The 18337-nt window shown below is 42.1% G+C and overlaps 1 protein-coding gene across 2 annotated transcripts in view; it reads right to left on the bottom strand.

Annotated features, from left to right (window-relative positions):
• The window catches only part of CREB5 (cAMP responsive element binding protein 5), a 377706-nt gene that overhangs the window by 70943 nt on the left and 288426 nt on the right, over window positions 1-18337 (bottom strand). For both annotated transcript variants that reach the window (XM_053663648.1, XM_037126614.2), the window contains exon 7: window positions 18004-18114. In XM_053663648.1, coding sequence (XP_053519623.1) covers window positions 18004-18114 — 111 coding nt within the window. The remainder of the gene's footprint in view (window positions 1-18003; window positions 18115-18337) is intronic.

Here is an 18337-nt window from a genome sequence, read left to right as displayed (position 1 = left end):
TGTCCCCAGGGACGGTGGTAGGGGGGTCCTGTTCCACACTACTCATTCTCCTCTCAACACATGTACAGGGACTTTCAGATACATCGTGGAATAAAAGGCTTTTGTGGGCAGCCCTGGGAAAGTAACATCTCTGACCTTCCGTGTGAGAAAAACTGTGTTTTGAGTTCTGAATGACTGACTTTTAAACACACTTGGGGAACACCAGTCCTGCGTGAGAGTCAGGTCTGCCTTTAACGGGATTGTTTGCAGAAGATCCACCGTGAAGTCCCACCGGCAACGCTGTAAACCCTTTGAAACATGCTCCGCCCCACAGCACTTTCAGTAACTCAGTGGTTCACAGTCTGGTAGAAATCAGTTAATTTAACGTATGCATGGAAAATCCACTGTGTGGACAGGTAATGTGTTCATAATGTGTTCCTGATCTTGAGAAGCTCAAAGCATAAAATACAGATAGAATTGTCCTTTGGAATTCCTTTTACCTGAATAAACATCAAACTACATTTTAGAAATTGCAGTCCAAGTGATAATGGAAAAAAAATTCTCCTTTTCTCCCAAACCACTCATGCCTTTTCCAATTGCCTTTTGTTTTCCAAAGAATTAGACATAAGGAAGGATTTTCTATTGCGAAAGGATGAAGAAGCAAGCTTGCGTTATCTCATTATAAAGAGGATTTAAACACTGATCTGCAAAAGTGGTTTCCCCTGGATTTTGCTCACTATTTTATACAATTTCTAAAGACCTGATCTCAACCTGAGTCCCAGAGTACTTCAGAGTAGTTTTTTAAAGGAGAACTTTCTCTGTCACTCCCTGGAATCCTCAACCAAAATGAATTCCTTCAAACAAATTTCTGTGATTGCTGTTTCCCTAACAACAAAGTACATCATAATCCTAGAAATGGAAGCCCTAGTGGCTTTTGTGATAAGCAAGACCTCAACTGCACTTCACAGGCACTTCCTGCAAAGGAAAAACACCAAACTGAAAAGGGAAGTGTCTTTATCTGTAATTTTGGGGACTAAATGGCCAGAGATAAGTTTTATAAGACCTGATTGTCCAATTCAGAGAATAAAACTCATAGATGTGTATAATCATTCACTGCTATTTTTATTGGATCTGTGTAAGTCATAGGCCCCATAACTTGCCTAGAACTGCTCCAAATCCCCTTACCTATTGGCGAGTAAACGCTGCTTTTACAAAAGTCTCCAGTTTCCAGCCTACATATCAGCCAGTGATTTGCATAATCCTTAATAGCCCCCTCCCCAATCCTTTTTTCTGCCACCTAATGCAAACAAGATCTGGCTCAAGCTTCCCCCAATAATCCATGCTAACACCATTTAGAAGGGAGGCTATTCCGTGTAAGTTGGCACAGCCAAATAAGCTCCCCATTGTATAAACGCCAGCCTCAGTAGAAAGGCATTAATGAATATGCCAGTGGGGAGAGCCCTCAGCTTCTCCATTGCTTGCTGGACCCTAACTCTGGAAGACCTTTGTGAAACTTAATTTTTTTTTTTTAACCAAGGTAAGGAATTTAACTCTACCTCTTTGCTTGAATCCTAACAGCTCTTCAAGACCCAGGTCAAAAGCAACAACTTCATGAAGACTGAAGTCTGGCCTGATCCTGAGACTCTCTTCCCAACACCTAATAATCAGGCTCTCCTCCGCACTCAAAATATAGTTTCTTGGCAATTTTTTATGGCTTCTACCTTGCCCATAAAAACATATGTTAGATAGAGGCTGATACTGTGTCTTATCCATCTTTGGAAAACCCACAGTTGCGGCATAAACAATAAATGCTTCTTTAATACATATTGGGTTGGCCCAAAAGTCTGTTTAGTTTTTTCCATAAAATAAAAGAGACATTTTTTATTTTCACCAATAACTTTATTGATTTGTATATTTTGGGTATGTTGGCTCTCTCTTGTGTGATAATAATGTTGATTGTTCTCCATTAATGTCCCGATTTGATCGCTATCAACTTCAACTGATCTTCCCTATCCTGGAGCATCATCCAGGGGAAAATCTCCAGCAAGAAACTTCTAAAAGCACTTTTGAAACTTTTGATCAGTCGCAGTGCCTTCTCCATACACTGTACAAATCTTTTTGCATTTGAGTTGCATTTTTACCTTTCTTAAAATAATAAAGCATAATATGCCGAATATGTTGCATATTTTCTTCCATCTTCAATATAAAATGGCTATACAACAATTCACCAATTTTGATAAGTTTTTTTAAATGCATGTTGATATGACAACCATCACCATGCAATATAACAAAATTGTTTGAATAAACTTAAAGACAACTGAGTGCTACTTGAGCCACCTTACGGAAAAAAAAACAATGAACTTTTTGGCCAATTCAATACATGCAAACATATTTTTTAAATGAATTTAAAAGCCATCTTTTAAATGCGAATTCTTCCCCAGCATCTCCAGGCTTTGGCTCACTCTGTTTATTCTCCCTGGAAACCCTCCCCTTCCATCCTTCCAATGTGCTCAGACCAGGGCTGTTGCACAGATATTTCTGTGATAAGGGAAATGTTCCTTACCTCTGCTGTCCAGTATGGTAGCCGCTGGACCCATGTGCCTATTGAACACTCAAAATGTGATCAGTGCAACTCAGAACTTAATTTTAAATAGTATTTTATGTTAATGAATTTAACATGTAAATGGCCCCATGTAGGTAGTAACTACTGTGTTGAAGAGCATAAGAGCTTGACCCACTGAAGATACCCACCTGGAGGGCCACTCAGGCCTCATCACCATCACCATGAAGGCTACTTTGTATTTGTCTTGATCATAACATTTATCACAACACACCCAGTTGTCCATTTATCTATCTGATTCCCTCTTTGGACTGTGAGTTCCTACAGGCTTGAGTTATGCACAGTTTTTATCCCCCCACACCAAGTATGATCCTGGCATTTCAGAGGTACTCGATAAAGAATTTCTCAATGGAAGGATGAACATATGAACTGGTGGCTCAGTGGACTGGTAGAGACATTTCTTCGTATGAATGTAATAAATCTACAAAACAGATCTCGTGGAACCAAGCCAGTGGGAACTAACAGATTAATGGTGGCGATGTGACAAATTATCTGTGTCTGAGGAGCATGCATGGCACTTTAGCTTATCTTTCCTTACAAATGCATGCCCTTTCTGTGCATAATTGGAATTTAGGAACAACTCACTTCCAGACCCCTGGTCTTTAAGCCATGACTCTGTCCAGACTTGCTCTTGAAGGAAATTCCCAGGAGATAAAGTTCACTGCAATGATGGAGTGAGATAAACATGCTTTCGCTGTTGATCCCATGTTCTCACATACCCCATGCTGGCCTGCAGAACAGCTGGACTCATTCATCAGGCTTGAAAGTAATCAAGTCTTCACACCCTGTTATCATGGGTATGGCTGTTCCGAAGGGTGTGTTGGCCAAGAGCCTCCTTTACCGTGTCCCAGAGACAACCACCTCCGCCCACCGTCCTGGGGAGTGTTCTCCCTTTTTCACCAGCATTTCGTCCAAGCTCACTTGCAGAGCATAAGGGAAGCTCTCACTGAAACGAATAATGATCCTGGATGTTTTGGAAAAAAATAAATGCCAAATGTTGGCATGGCACTGCTTGTGACATTTTAGGGTACATAGTTGAGTCTCACGGCTAGACAGAGTCCAAATATTTGTATAATTTAAAGTAATTTGTACAGACATAGTAAAAGTCTATTTTAGGCAATGGAATTTAATATATATATTCCTTGGTGAGCCTTAGGTCTTTTGTGTAATTTTAGCCCTAACTTTTAACTTTAAAGTATCTCATGTTATAAAATGTTTTCATACTTACATGTTTGTGAATCAACTGTAAAACAATAACAAGTATTTAAAATTTTAAAATATGCTGTACTGAACTCTATTTTTAAATAAGTTTTTAATTAAAAACTTTTTTAAGCCATTTTTTATTCCTGTGTATTTCAATGAATTGGTGAATTCAAAGCAAGAGGCGTATCACTTTCCTGGGTTTCTACACCCAAGTCTCTGTAATGAGCACAGGGATTTAATGCACTGATCAAAGGTACGGTACTTAGTCTCTCAGTCTCATTTTTCTCTTCTATTAGACCATGAACTTTATACATATATGTTCTTTTTCATGTGCAATGTACGAACTTCATACTTTGAAGTATAGTTGTCATACAAGATTACATTAGCCCTGGCTGCTGTAGCTCAGTGGATTGAGCATGGACCTGCAACCCAAAAGGTCACCAGTTCGATTCCCAGTCAGGGCACATGTCTGGGTTGCCAGCCAGATCCCCAGTACTGGGTATGCAAGAGGCAACCACACATTGATGTTTTTCTACCTTTCTTTCTCCTTCCCATCCCCTCTCTGTAAAAATAAATAAATAAAATCTTTTAAAATGTTAAAAAAAGATTACATTAGTTTTAGGTGCATACCATAGTGATTTGACTTTTAAGTACCTTACGACATGATCTCTGCTGGAAGTCTAGAAGCCATTGTCACCACAGAAAGTTAGTACAAGATTATCTACTCTATTCTTTATGCTGCATGTTACATCCATACAAGTATGTTTTAAACATAATGAGCAAAGCCCAGGAGAGAAAGAGAAGTATACTTTAAAGCAGGAAAAAAAAATTAAATGTGCGTGTGCGCGTGCACACACACACACACACACACACACACACACACGGTCTATCTGGAAGAAGTTCAGCCATTGTTAACAGGACAAGAATGGATTGTGCAACACTGATGAACCCTGGCAGCCAGAGAAAGTGGACTGGAATGCGCATGTGTGAACAATGACAACTTCACTATACCAGTCAGTGGGGGCAGTAGATGCCACTGAATGAGCATGTGTACCGTGTGGCTATCACATTCAAAATGACTGAGCTAGTACAGCAACGGATCTGCGTCAAATTTTGCATTAAACTGGAACATTCACCGTGAAACTACTCAGACGACTCAGAAGGCCTCACCTATGGGCAACTGGTGATTGGCAGCCTCATCATGACAATGTGCCCATTCATGCATCACGTCTCATGCAGAGTCATTGGGTGAAACATCAAATCACCCAGGTGACCCAGCTCCCCTACAGCCCAGATTTAGCACCCTGCAACTTCTGGGTTTTCCCAAAACTAAAATCACCTTTGAAAGGGAAGAGATTTCAGACTGTTGATGAGATTCAGGAAAATACACGGGCAGCTGATGGTGACTGGGAGAACCGTGTGAGATCCCAAGGTTGCCTACTGTGATGGGGACTGAGGCATCACTGTCCTATGTACAACGTTTCATGTATCTTATATCTTCTTCAGTAAACGTCTCTATTTTTCACATTATATGGCTGGCTACCTTCTGGACAGACCTCATGAGAGACAGGTACTATGCCAAATGCTTTCCCTGTTATTGCCTCATTCAACCTGCAGAAGCACTCTTTATGAGAGGCCCACCATTATCCCCATTCTACAGAAGTGAAAAGGAGGAATAGAGAAGCTAAGCAACCAGGTCACACAGTTAGGATTTGAAGGCAGGCAGTCTGTTTCTCTGGTCTCTGTTCTCCATCAGTGCTTTATTTTTTCTCAAAAGAATAAAACAAAACAAAAACACCCTGCCTTATTCATAATTCCAGGTGACAGCTATGACTCCATAGAAGGTTAACCTGATGGTCTAGTGAAAGGTGTAAGAATGTTTTGTATATCTTAAAATATGAGCTAGCAGTCATTGTTAACATTGAGACTTTGTATTTTCCAATTTGATATTCAAGGTTTCAAGTTTTAGAAACTAACCCTCAAATTTCATGACCTCCAGTAACTGGAACTCCTGCCGGGGCACAGTCTTTGAACTGCATTTACTGCACGACTCTGGGCGGGAACATGACAGTGAGTCTGGCCCTCCCTCCAGGGTCAGGATTGCGATTGGGTTTCATCCTCTGCTTGTTGTGCTGGGTGCAGGGAAATGATGTGCCACGTGCATGGGTTTGGGGATTCACAGCAACACCAGGAAAAACCCTCAGGAATGTCGGAGGCCTAACGTTTAATGCAAAGGAGGCCTTGCCCTGGCCGGGTGGCTCAGTGGGTTGAGCATTGTTCCTGTGCACCAAAAGGTTATGGGTTCGATCCCCAGCCTGGGTACATACCTAGGTTGTGGGTTCAATCCCTGGTCAGGGTGCATACCGAAGGCAACAGATTGATGGGGTTTTTTTTCTTTCTCTGTCTCTCTCCCCCTCCCTGTCTTTCTCTCTCTCTCTCTAAAATCAATAAACATATCAAGTTAGGATTTAAAAAAATAGAAAGGAGGCCTAGTACAGAGTTGATGTTAATGATAAATATTTACCAAGTAATTGCCAATGCTTCCACACTTTCACCCCTGCTGGAATCCAGGCGCCATGATGTTTTTAAGTTGCCAAAGCAAAGACCCTGCATGGAAGGGTCAGATCCAGAGTCGGGCCCAAATCATCCGTCTGCATTTGCAGGCTGAGTGATCCTGGGCACTGACTTCTCTACATCAGTTTACTTGCCTGTAAAAACAGGGGTCCTGACCTCACAGGACGGTTGTGAGGATTACATAATAATACATGTAAATGCCGAGTCTAAGTATGTCATATGCGGTTCCTCACTGTGTCTTCGCTACATGGAGATCATAGGACGACGTGGCCCAGGATCTGCACTCAATGCATGTTCTATAGTATCATATAATTAATTCCCCATACTCATTCATTTGACAAAGAGATATTTTGTGGTGACAATGTACTAGCATTCAGATGCCTCCCTTCAGAGAACCTAGGTACCAGTTAGGAGGTTTCAGTTAACAAAAGACTCACTAAACCTTCAATGTTACTACATCGTGGGGAGGTAGGGTTCTTTGGAAAAATCAACAAAGCTGGAAGAAATAGAAGGCAGCAGGAAAAGAGGAAACCAAACACGAGATGGACCGACTCCATGACAGAAGCTGCAGGCGCGAGTGTACAGGAGCTGGGCAGGGCTGCTGACAACAGGACACTGCGGACATCACTGGTGCGTGGGGTCACCAGGAGTCGGAGCCGACTCAACAGCACATGACAGCAACAGTATGACCCCGTGGGACTTAAGCTGTTTTATATTTCCTGTTTAACTTCCTTGCTTGAGAATGGACTCAGCAACATGTCACCGCCAGTAATGATAAGTTTAATCAATACAAGTCCATACACTTACATAGTGACTGGTGACATAAAAATAGTTGGAGGCTGATTTCTCATAAATGGGATAAGAGCAGGAGCCCTGTAAATCCTACCTCAGGTAATTGTGCAAGACACGACCATATCTGCAATTTATTTAAGAGACCAAGTAAACAAAGGCCAGGTTAGATAAACACAGAAAATGTAGGGCAGCCACCCTGATATTCCCAGAGAAGCTAATATTTTTCAAATACATAGTGGAAAAACTATAAATATCAGAAGGGTTAAGGAGTTTTTTTTTTTCAAAAATCCACAAAACACTTTGTTTCTAAGTGAAAGTTAATAAGCAAAATAAAACAATATGCTAAAAACCTAAGTTATTTGAAGGTAGGCATTTGTCTTAGAAACAAACATACAGTTGCTAAAGTAAGGTAGTAAAGCCGCTTATTAGTAAGAATTTGAAAAACGCAGTAGATGAGAGACCACTGACTCTTATCATTTGTTCCCTGGATTCCAATACTGACCCCAAGTAAGAAAAATGGCCTTAAAGTACAGAAATGCATCAAAGAAAAAATCTATAGGTACATAGAAAAAGATTTGCACATTACCCAAAGTGTAAGAAATGCAAAAAAAAAAAACTGGCAAAGATTTCATTAAAAAATGATAATGCTTAATGCTGCTGAAAACACTGTAAGATAGACACCCCTCTGTCTGCAGGCAGGAATTAGGTTAGTATACACTTTAAGAAACTTGGCAGCATATATGCAAAGTCTTTAAAATGTGTTCCCTTAGAACTGGTCATTCTAAGTTTGGGAATATATCCTAAAGGAAATAATCAAAAATGTAATTCAGCCCTGGCTGGTGTAGCTCAGTGGATTGAGCACAGGCCTGCAAGCCAAAGGGTCACTGGTTCAATTCCCAGCCAGGGCTCATGCCTGGGTAGCAGGCCAGTTCCCAGCAGGGGACGCATGAGAGGCAACCACACACTGATGTTTCTCTCCCTCTCTCCTTCCCTTCTCCTCTAAAGATTAAATAAATACAATGTTTTTTAAAAAATGTAATTCAATAACTTCAGATCAATTTTTGGTTTATTTTTATAGTGAATGGGTTATTTCTTGTAGAGAAAATCTAAACTTCAAGAAATATATATATATATGTAAGAAAGTTAATTTTTATGTGATACCTTAGGAAGAATTATATAATTATCAAAATGCTTTCAAAAGATACTTAATGATACAGGAAACTAATAATATCACATGAAACTTTGTAAAAGCAGGATGTAAACTATATACTTAATATCTACGTAATTTTGATGTATTACATCTATGAACAGAAAAAAAGACAAAGACCTTTTTTTCATTTTAATGTATTCCTCATAGTTTGCCACAGAACAGTTGACCCTTGAAGGACACAAGTTCCAGTTGTGCAGATCCACTTATGCACAACGTTTTTCCGATCAGTATATAGTCAACCCACCATATCCCTGGGCTTCACATCTACAAGTTCAACAAACTTCAGGTTGAAAATGTTACCTTCCGTCATGGTTTGGAACCTGCCTATGTGGAGGGCCAACTTAAGTCATACGTGGATTTTCAACTACATGTGGGGTCCGTATCCTCAACCCCTTCCTTGTCCAAGGGTCAACTGTGAATTAATTCTGAATCAAAACTACACCACAATCCTGAATTTATGCATGTTTTTAAAAGTACTAGAGTTTTGGGCCTGCCCCAAGGGGATCTCAATATTGAAGCAGCCAGAAGCCTTCAGATAAAACATTTTATTTTCAGGCGATGCCACGCCCAGGGCCCAGAGGTCTCCTGCAGGGCTTTTTGGCAGAGCTGCCCTTGGCCGTGGCTAGCAGAGCCCCCAGGAACCAATGTAGGGATCTGGGAAACTGTGGGAAGGATTCTTGTCTGCTCAGATCTCTTTCCCACCCACTTGTCATAAGTCCTGAAATTTACCATTGCTGAATCAATCGTCCGACAAGTTCTATCTTACCCCTGGAACTTCAAAACAAAAAAAGACCACAGTGCAGGGTGACATTTTGCGTCACAGTAACATCTTCATCGAAACTCGTTTATTAGACTTTCCTTCCTTCATTCTATCAACACACATTTATCATAGAATGTGCGGCAGAGAACCAATCTAGGGACATGCAGCTGAATCAAACCGGCTTCTGTTCTCAAGGGGTGTACAGCTAGTGGTGAAGCAGGCACATAGACAACAGCATGTAATGAAGCTCTACAGGGAAGAGATAAAAAAGGAGCACACGGAGTCTAATCTAGCAGAAGGCGTGGCTCCTGTCTCACTAAAGAACTTGAGAAGACTTCACAGGAAAGGTGCATTTGACCTGAGTGTTGAAAAAGAAAGGAGGGTAGTTTGCAGAGGCAAAGGAAATAGGACAGGATAGGCGGAGGCGGCCCCAGAGAACAAGAAGGCCCGGGAAGATGCCAGGCTCCTGTGAGGGGCTTTCAAAGAGTGACCATGGTGTGCAGAGCAGAGAGGAGCAGAAGAGGCTGGAAGTGACACAGGACTGGACCGAAGCCTTGAGTACCGTGGAAATATGGGCACATTCAGATCCCAAAAGGGAAGAGGACAGTCCAGGAAAGGGTGCAAGTAAAACACTTGCCACCTCTGAAATTCTACCCAAGCGCACTTGCTCTTGAACTTCAGGTCCTGGCTCTCTGTTGAAATCAGGTTACTGCCTTGCCTCTTTGGTTGCACTTTTGATCTCTAGGACCCAAGGCCACAGTTGGGTGAAAATCTTATCTCCCTTAAACACATCTTTTCTAGTGAATGCAAATATTGTTTCAAATCAAAATTCTTTATGCTTATTTTTAATGTTTGGGACTTAACTATTCTGAGAATCTAATGATTCATCTTATTCACACTAAGGCAAACATACAACCTAGCTTTTCAAACTAACAGGGGATTTAATAAAAAGACAATTTTAAAAGGATACCAAGGGGAAAGGTACTCTTTGTTAGTTTTAGACCTGAAGATTGTAGTCTCCTTTTGATTTTTTAAGAAAACAATACAGATCTTTAGAAAAACTTTGACTCCCTTATCTGCCCCAGCGTCCTGCCTTCTTCCATCCTCCACAAGGCACAAATTTCCTGACAGATCTTCTCTACTTCCCACATACAAAACCAAATCAAGGCAAAGCCATCACCACCAAGTGCAAAGCAAACTTTCATTATTAGTTGTGCTGGCAAAAGTCTGGGAAAGCGGAAGCTACAAAAATCCAAGAAAAAAGACCAAAATACATCTCTTCAAAGCAGAACTTCCCTGTTGCCCAATTTGTAAATTTTCTTTTTTTTTTCCTGCCTATTCTGAAACAAGCTGGATTTATTTGCACAGTGTCCCAAAGCAGACTGGGACACACATGCGCACGCACGCACGTAAACACTCAGAGAAGACATGCCTGAAAGCCGTCTGAGGGGCTGTTCCAAACCAGACCCTGCGTGGTGTCCTTGCCCAAGTGCATCTGACTTCAGGCTGAGGAACATTAAACAAACACAAAACAAGACAAGGCAGTGCGTGCGTTGGGCTGGATGACAGAGGCAGCGAGCAAATATTGGGATTGTATTTCACCTATTGCCATGGTTACCAAAACAGGGCAGATACTGGCAGAAAGAAAAAGAAATAAAACTGGGAAGACAATGTGTCCTCGGAGAATGTCTGAATGTGTGTGAGGACCCACGGATGTGGGTGGAGTGGGGACAGCCGAGAGAAGAGACCTGAAGATGAGGGACATGCCCATACCCCTGTGTGTGTGAGCAGCGGGCTGTCCCAGCTCCACGCCAGCACAACACAGGTCCCCGAAAGCCCACGTAAGATCCTCGCTGCCCCAAAATACACAGTGATGAGACACAGGAGGTTTAGTTTTGCTTGGTGGCAGGCAAAATGAAAGCAGCTTGTGCCAGCTTTTATCTCTTTAAAGAGATAAAATACTCTGCATGTACCCACACTCTGGATGACAAATAAGGACAGCTTAGTGGTCTCATGTCAAGATCCCCAAGTCTCAGGAAGAATTATGGAGAATTGGACCCATTCCTTTGGGCAACCTGATGATTCGTTTCAATTCCTGATTGATGTAAGAGGGGAAAAAGGCTTATTCTACCCCAGCTACCCACTTCTACCCCAGCTACTTTGCCTCACTAACCAAACTCTGCAGCAAAATGCTTCAGGAAACACCCCCTTTAGAAAGTTCACTGTCACAGCAACTGACAGATGGTTTTCCTGTAAACTCCCGACCAGCACAGGGAGAGTCAAGTTCTTTCCACTTGAAACCCAGAATCTGGGTTCTAATTCCTCTTCTTTTGCTAATTAGCTATGTGACCTTGGACAAGTTATTAACTTGAGCTTTAGGCCTTTGTTTCACAAAGGAAAGGATTTTGCTAAAATGCTCCCCAAGTTCCTTTCCTGCCTGTGAATTGCCAATGAATCACCTTTGGAATCTGGTGATTCATCAGCAATTGATGACCTCTTAAATTCTCACTTTTCAAAACAAAAATATTAAATGTATAATCCCATGTATTCGGGTTTCTGACCCACACATGGAATACAAATTGTGTAGGAATTTAGTCCGTTCTACAGAAATGCAAACAAGCAGCTGCTAGCTCTGGTTAATGATCTCAGAAGTGAATCACTTACATTTTATTTAAAAATAGCACAATATAATTCTAAATTAAACTTTCTGCGGTTTAAATGGGAGAAATGGCAATGGCATATGGAAGGTTATACTTTCTGCCAACAGAAAGGAGGTAGACCTATTTGTTCTTAGAGAAGTATTGTGGCTTCGGAGCTTCAAAAACAATAACTGAGCTCAAATTCAGCACTTGTCTTGGACACGCAGAAATCAGGGCCAGCCCTCTATCTAGTGTTTAGTGGCTGAGAACTGGAGACTCTGATAGGCACAAGCGAATCGATGGCTGGGCCTGAGCTATTAATTTGAGGCTCAGGACCTGCTTTTATTCAGACTGAAACACCAGGGTGATACCAGGGACAGCATGAAATAGTAGAAACAGGGCAAAATCAAGGAAGACTTGGCCTCAGGGCCTGGTGATGTTGCTGGATGACACTAGAAAAGTCACCTCTCTGTGTCTGTAAGATGAGGATCACAATATTTCCCTGTTGACCGGGCTGGGTTGCTATGAGGCTCCAGTGAGACAATGCATATGAAAGTGCTTGGTGATTTGGAAAGTACTCTACTAATATAAACTCATAGGACAGCCATCCCCACTGCTGGCAAAACATTAGGGTTTAGGGCCGGGAGCAAGGGCCGAGGGTCTCGGCTCAGGTCGCAGCCCTGCATCTCGGCAGCTTGGATCTTCTTCACAAGTTCCCCAACCTCTCAGTTTACTCATGTGGAAAATGAGATTCAGAAAAGTACCTTTCTCCTCAGATTGGGGAGGATTAAGTAAGATAATACATCACAAAATGTTTAACACAGTTTCTGCCACAGGCACAAGTACTTGATTAATGTCAACAATTACTATTTTCTACCATGGTGTTTTAAGAAGGCAAATGGCCTTTAAAAATGAGATCTATCATATAGATTAGTGAGAACATAGATTTTTGTGGTTGTTATTGTCATGGACTCTTACATAATTCCTACTTATCTGCATATTGGACAGTGGTTTTTTCACAGCAGCGAGGTTAGGGAAATTCTGAAAATAAGCGGTCACCTTGGTTCATCCGATCCTTGTGTTTTGGCTCTAGGGACACAAGGCTGCCGGCACAATTTAGAAGTTGATGAGAACTTCTTTAAGGCGAACAGAACTCCCTGCCTCACCAAAGCTTCTGAAAAGCAGACAGCCTATTCATTCACCTTTTTAAAAAATGTTTTTATTCCTGTACTTTAAGGAAGTGAAGCTGGGCTGCTTAAAGCAAATAGGCAAATAGCAGAAGAGCATTTCTGGAGCCTGCCAGAGAGATGTTACCTGGAGACTGTCTTTTCATGTGAATAAACTCTCCGGGCACCTCCATCTGGAGCCCTGCTGCTCTGTGATTTATCTGTCGGACAGTGGGTGGCCAAGGGGCACTGCAGGCACACAGTTATCCACCTCCGTAATTAGGGAGGGAAAGGCAAACACAAACACACCCAGGTTGACATTCAAAACAAAGTGGAGATTTAACCGTGATTGCTCACTATACCACCCCAGGTCTCGTCTGCCAATCTGCCAGGAGAAAACCAGAGCCAAGAAAAAAAAAAGTGCTGTTAGTAATCTATCAGTACAGCTGATTTGGAAAATGCATGATTCTGGGCAGAAGACTGAAGGCCTGAGTTGGGAGCCCAGCTTTGTATGTACATAAATGATGGTGTGATCTCCCTAAATCTTTAGCAGGCTTTGGTGTGCTCATTTATAAAATGAGGAATTTGGGCAAGGTCTTTACTAAGTACCCTCCATCTCTAAAAACCCCTCACTCTCCATTTGGTGTCTTTCATTCATTCATTGATACACATATTTATGTCCGCATTCAGTAAACTGTAAACCTAACTGTGGATGAAGTATTGACAGCTGATGAGCAAAATACAGCAAAACCAGTCCATCACAATGGAAGAAACAGCATATTGATTGCTCTCAATTCCTAGGAGGGCAATGATATTCCAATTCTCTTTTCTAAGGAACAGGCATACTGCTTCTCTCTCAAGGAAAAGATATGATGGTTTTTTTTCTAGATATCTTTCAAAGCAAATTAACTTAGTTGGCTATTCTTTAGCACTACTCAACTTAGCATTTACCTGCTTTTATCCTCTGCTTCTCAGCCCTACCCTTGTTCCCCACCCATCCATCCCACTCCCATTTTCATGGCTGGGGTTTGGTTCCTTCCCGTACTTTCAATCCAGTTCAACTCAGTCGAACTCAGTTCTCACTCATGAGGCCTTTCTCAGTGCGTTGGAAATGTGTTTGGAGAAAAGACACAGAAAAGCTGGACCAGTCAGCGAGGCCACAGAACCCTGGTTAGACCCAGGGGGATGTTCCATACTACCAACCACTCATCATCCTCTCCAAGTTATCTACAGGTCTGCACCGTCCTTGCCATTCTTGTCTCCCTCTTGTATATAAATATAAATTAACCCCAAAGAGTGTGACTTAATCTGCTGTTTACTGATATCTGGGAGCTATGGAACATTATTACCTAAAGGATAAATGTTTTGATGAAAAGGCTTTGTCGTTGGGGTCTGAGACATTAGCCTTTGCTAACTGATGTGTTGTGGGGCCAGTTTCCTACCTACTTGGAGCCTCAATTGTCCCAGCTGTAAAGTGTGGATAACACACATGTCATAGTGCCATCCTGAGGAGAAAATCAGGTGACAGCTGCAGCACACACCTTCCGCCTAGTATCAGTGCTCCCTAGGCTACACTGACCCTGCCCCGATGCAAGGTGGAGTCTGGGCAGAGTGGCCAGAGTCCTCCATGAAGGACTCCATTTTAGCCCGTTTCAATACGGTAATAGTCACCTCATCATTAGTGAGACAGGCTCATGTGTCATTAGGTAACTGGACAAGTCCCTCCTACTTCTATTTTAGCTTCCAACCCTATTATGGTCTTCTTAAAACAAAAAAAGGAACACTGTTTTCATAGCTGGTTAAAATTGGTCTAATTCTCACAAATAGAAGTGAACACAAATCTACATGATTTCAGAATCACTTGTACCCAGCAGAGGCTGGGAACGTGTCCCTGTCCCATTGGTACTTCCCCTACCCATCCTGCCTCTGTCTCCTCCTCCTTTCTCCGTTCTCTGTGCTCACTCCCCTCTTCTCTTTTCTTCCCTTTCCTTTGGGATGTTCAAGATGTCCACCAGGTACCCCATGAATTTTCTCTCCAGCAGGCCCCATCCTCATGGAAGACAGACATGATCCCAGGAATCTGGGGTGAAGAGCCTGTGGTTTGGGGTGGTCAGAAAGATGGAAGGCTCTCACAAATCTGAATCTGCTCTGACCCCCAAACGAAACCCAATGTGCATGCATTTACTAGGAAGTTTATGAAGCCATATGTCTGTTGGCTTAATTCTTCAGAACAACATTCCATAGAACTAAATTATAATCTGCCAGAATTGTGAGAAAGCCAGCTTGGACAGGTGTGGCTACAATACACTGAAGTCACTGCTTGATACGAATGTACATTATTAAGTCAAAAGAAGAACACACGCTTCTTGATTTAGGATGTCCCGGATTAATGCTCTCTCCCACAATAAAAATGACAGCTTTGGGGCAAGGAAAAAGGATATATTCTACTAAGCAATCACTAGTCAGTCAGCTTCTAACAAAACTGTGCCTTTGGAACGATCCTGTCTTACGCGCTTGCCCACCTCCCAGACCTCCCAGTTTCACCAGAGATTCAGGACGATGCCTTTTGTCAGGGGCCAACAGGGAGTGTGAAATGGACACCACTGTCCCCAGCAGAACGAGCCTGCAGTGTTGCGCGTGGGCGGCACCTCTCTGGTTTCTCCTGTGCTCCGAGAACACACCCCACAGAGTGCATTCATCACAATAGCCCATGTGTGACCTTTGCAAAAGTCCTTGAAAACAGTGAAACGAGAGTCTTAGTTGAAATCTGGAATCCATTCCAGTCTCACACAGGAAGAAAATTAGGCATAGGACAACAAAGCCCATAGTTCTGAGAAACCTGGGGAGGCTCTGGCTGACATTAAAATCACAGGATTTTTTTTCTTTACTACTTTGTATTTCTTAGAAGCTTTTCGTCTAAGTAACCCAAAACTGCTAGAAATACTGTGCAGTTAGTATAGAGGGCAATTACTGGTTTCTCCAGTGAATGGTGCAAGCATAATAAGAATAGAGATGCTGAGTAATGTATTAAAAGCCACTTACCTAACACTTTTGCGAGCTACTAAGTAAATGCTATTCTTCCAAAATATAAGTGGCCAATATGACCATTTTCCCCTTTGGGTAAACCTATTGGCAATAACGGGATTAGGTGTGGAAGCTTGGGGTAGACAGAATAGCTGTGTTCACTAAGCCCCAACTCCATTATAGAGTTCATTTGCCTGGAAATATTTATTCACTTAGAACATGAATCAGCAGAGTAGTGTGCTTGCTCAGTAAATTTAACTCAGCAAACATTTGTGGGGTAACACTATTTTTATAAGTGCAGACCAATTCCCTTTTGTTGCTGGCTGATATAATTTGCTATTAATTTGCCATACCATATGTTTTTATTTCATACATATAAGTAATTATAAGCCTCTACTCCCTTTGGAAAACTTTTTCCTTCTTTGCCAGCAAGAAGAGGGGCAGGACACTCTGAGTCAAGTGGTAGCATAAAACCCAATGAAAATCAATTGGCAGGGAAATTTGGTTTGGAATTGTGCTTCAGAATCCACCTCAAGTGTGTCTGGGAGGCCCCTCCAAAAGGACACAGACCCTGGACCGAACAAGACAATTCAGAAATAATCCATCTGGGGCATCGCATCTGATGGTCAGACCAGAGCACTTATTCATACACATGAATAACTTAATTTTGTTTTTTTCTTAAGTACCTTCACAGTTCATTTTTTACTTTCCTTAAAAAAAAAAAAAGTAAATGGCCTCTGGTCTCCAAAACAGATGCCAGTTTGAACTCTACTCTGCCAGCAAGTATTTGGTTTGGCACCGCAGGGCTTGAGTTGAAAAATATTTGCCGATTCCAAAAAGATTTAACAAGCTTTGCTGAAGATGCCGGTGCCATCTGGCACATCACAGGGGCTGTGGCACAGCAAAGAGAACTCTCTTGACCACAGATTTTATTTGCCAGAGGTAGCCAACACTGGGAGTTCAGTTGCTTCCTTGGGTCAAGAAGCTGCAAGTCAAATGAGTGAAGTTCCCAAAAGTGACCAAAGCCATTTAAAAAGAAAGAAAGAAAAAAGAAAAGGAAGAAAAAAAAAACTTGCTGCCACTGAAAATGAACTCACTGGGTTTTGATGGCTAATTTTCAGGACTGTCAAGAACATCCTCACACCAGCCACCAAACATGGTCCCTCATGCGGTCCGTCAGCAAACCAAATAAATCTCCAACTTCTAGCAAAAGTGATCCTTCAGGAGCTGATAGTAAAACCTTTGCTGCAATGCTTTTCGTTGTATCTGATGCCTAATTGTGCTGCTAGAATTTAACTCTACGCACACTGAGTGACATACCTCAAGGGATTTCACTAAATAGAACCAGCAAATTCACAATATTTTATACTGCAAAGCTGGGCATGCATTGCTGTCCCTTAATATTTAGTGGAACATAAATGCATGAATATATATCCCTGTGATTGGAAAGACTGACCTTACTGCCCATAAGCCTCAGATGTTAACAGTCCCCGAAGGCTGTCACCTAAGGTCATGTGTTTCAGTTACTCTGAGAGAAAACAAGGATCTGATCCTTTCCAATCAATGTCACATCTGACAACTACGAGACACAAAATTATTTCCCTAATAGTGTGTGCTTAAAATCACATATATGTTTTCAAGGATATGGGGACAGGAAGAATGGCACTGAAACAATGAAGTTTCTCTCCCCTTGAAGGAGAGAAACTCTGGATTATTTTTAATTTCAGGTGATTGGCAAATACACACATTCTTGGGAGTATCCCACCTCAGCTCCTGTGGATCTCCCCAAACGTCTACATGTCCCTTGCACTAAGGCCACGTGTTGATCCGGTACCTGTTCCGTGGTCATCTACTGCAAGGTTCAGTAACAAGTATCCTTAAAGACAGAGCCAGGCTCTGCACCGCCCTTCCACAGAAAGGTCTTCACCAAAACAAAGCCGAGCCTTCTCCCGGACGTGACCCAAACATGAAAGTCAGAGTAGAGACCGAAAGGAAAAGTCAGCAAATAACAAAAGGTGATCATAAGTGTCATTTACCATTTTGGCTTCCGAATGCATTGGCTGGACTTGAGGAGAAGCACAGGGGTTGCTGAGAGTCGGACCTTGCATTCCCAGGAGGTTGGAGTTGACTGACATTTGTCTCTCCATCTGAGAGAAAGGAAAGCAAGAGGGTCAGACGTCTGGGCAAGATGGCCTAGGTCATTGATGAATCTGCATTTCTCTTTCATGTGAATTATTTAGAATGACTTTGAACAACTGTGGAGAAAGCTGTGGTTTGTGGAAGGGTAGGCCTTGAATCCAACCACGTGAATCACCGGAAGCCATGCCTTCTATAGAAGATGCCCTGAGCCAAAGAGAACTACCTTGTCAT

The sequence above is a fragment of the Artibeus jamaicensis genome, unplaced genomic scaffold (assembly GCF_021234435.1).
Source record: "Artibeus jamaicensis isolate MK-2021 breed Jamaican fruit bat unplaced genomic scaffold, CSHL_Jam_final contig_3230, whole genome shotgun sequence".
NCBI classification, from domain to species: Eukaryota; Metazoa; Chordata; class Mammalia; order Chiroptera; family Phyllostomidae; genus Artibeus; species Artibeus jamaicensis.
The sequence above is the reverse complement of the archived record's forward strand: the minus strand, read 5'-3'. Positions and strand labels throughout refer to the sequence as shown.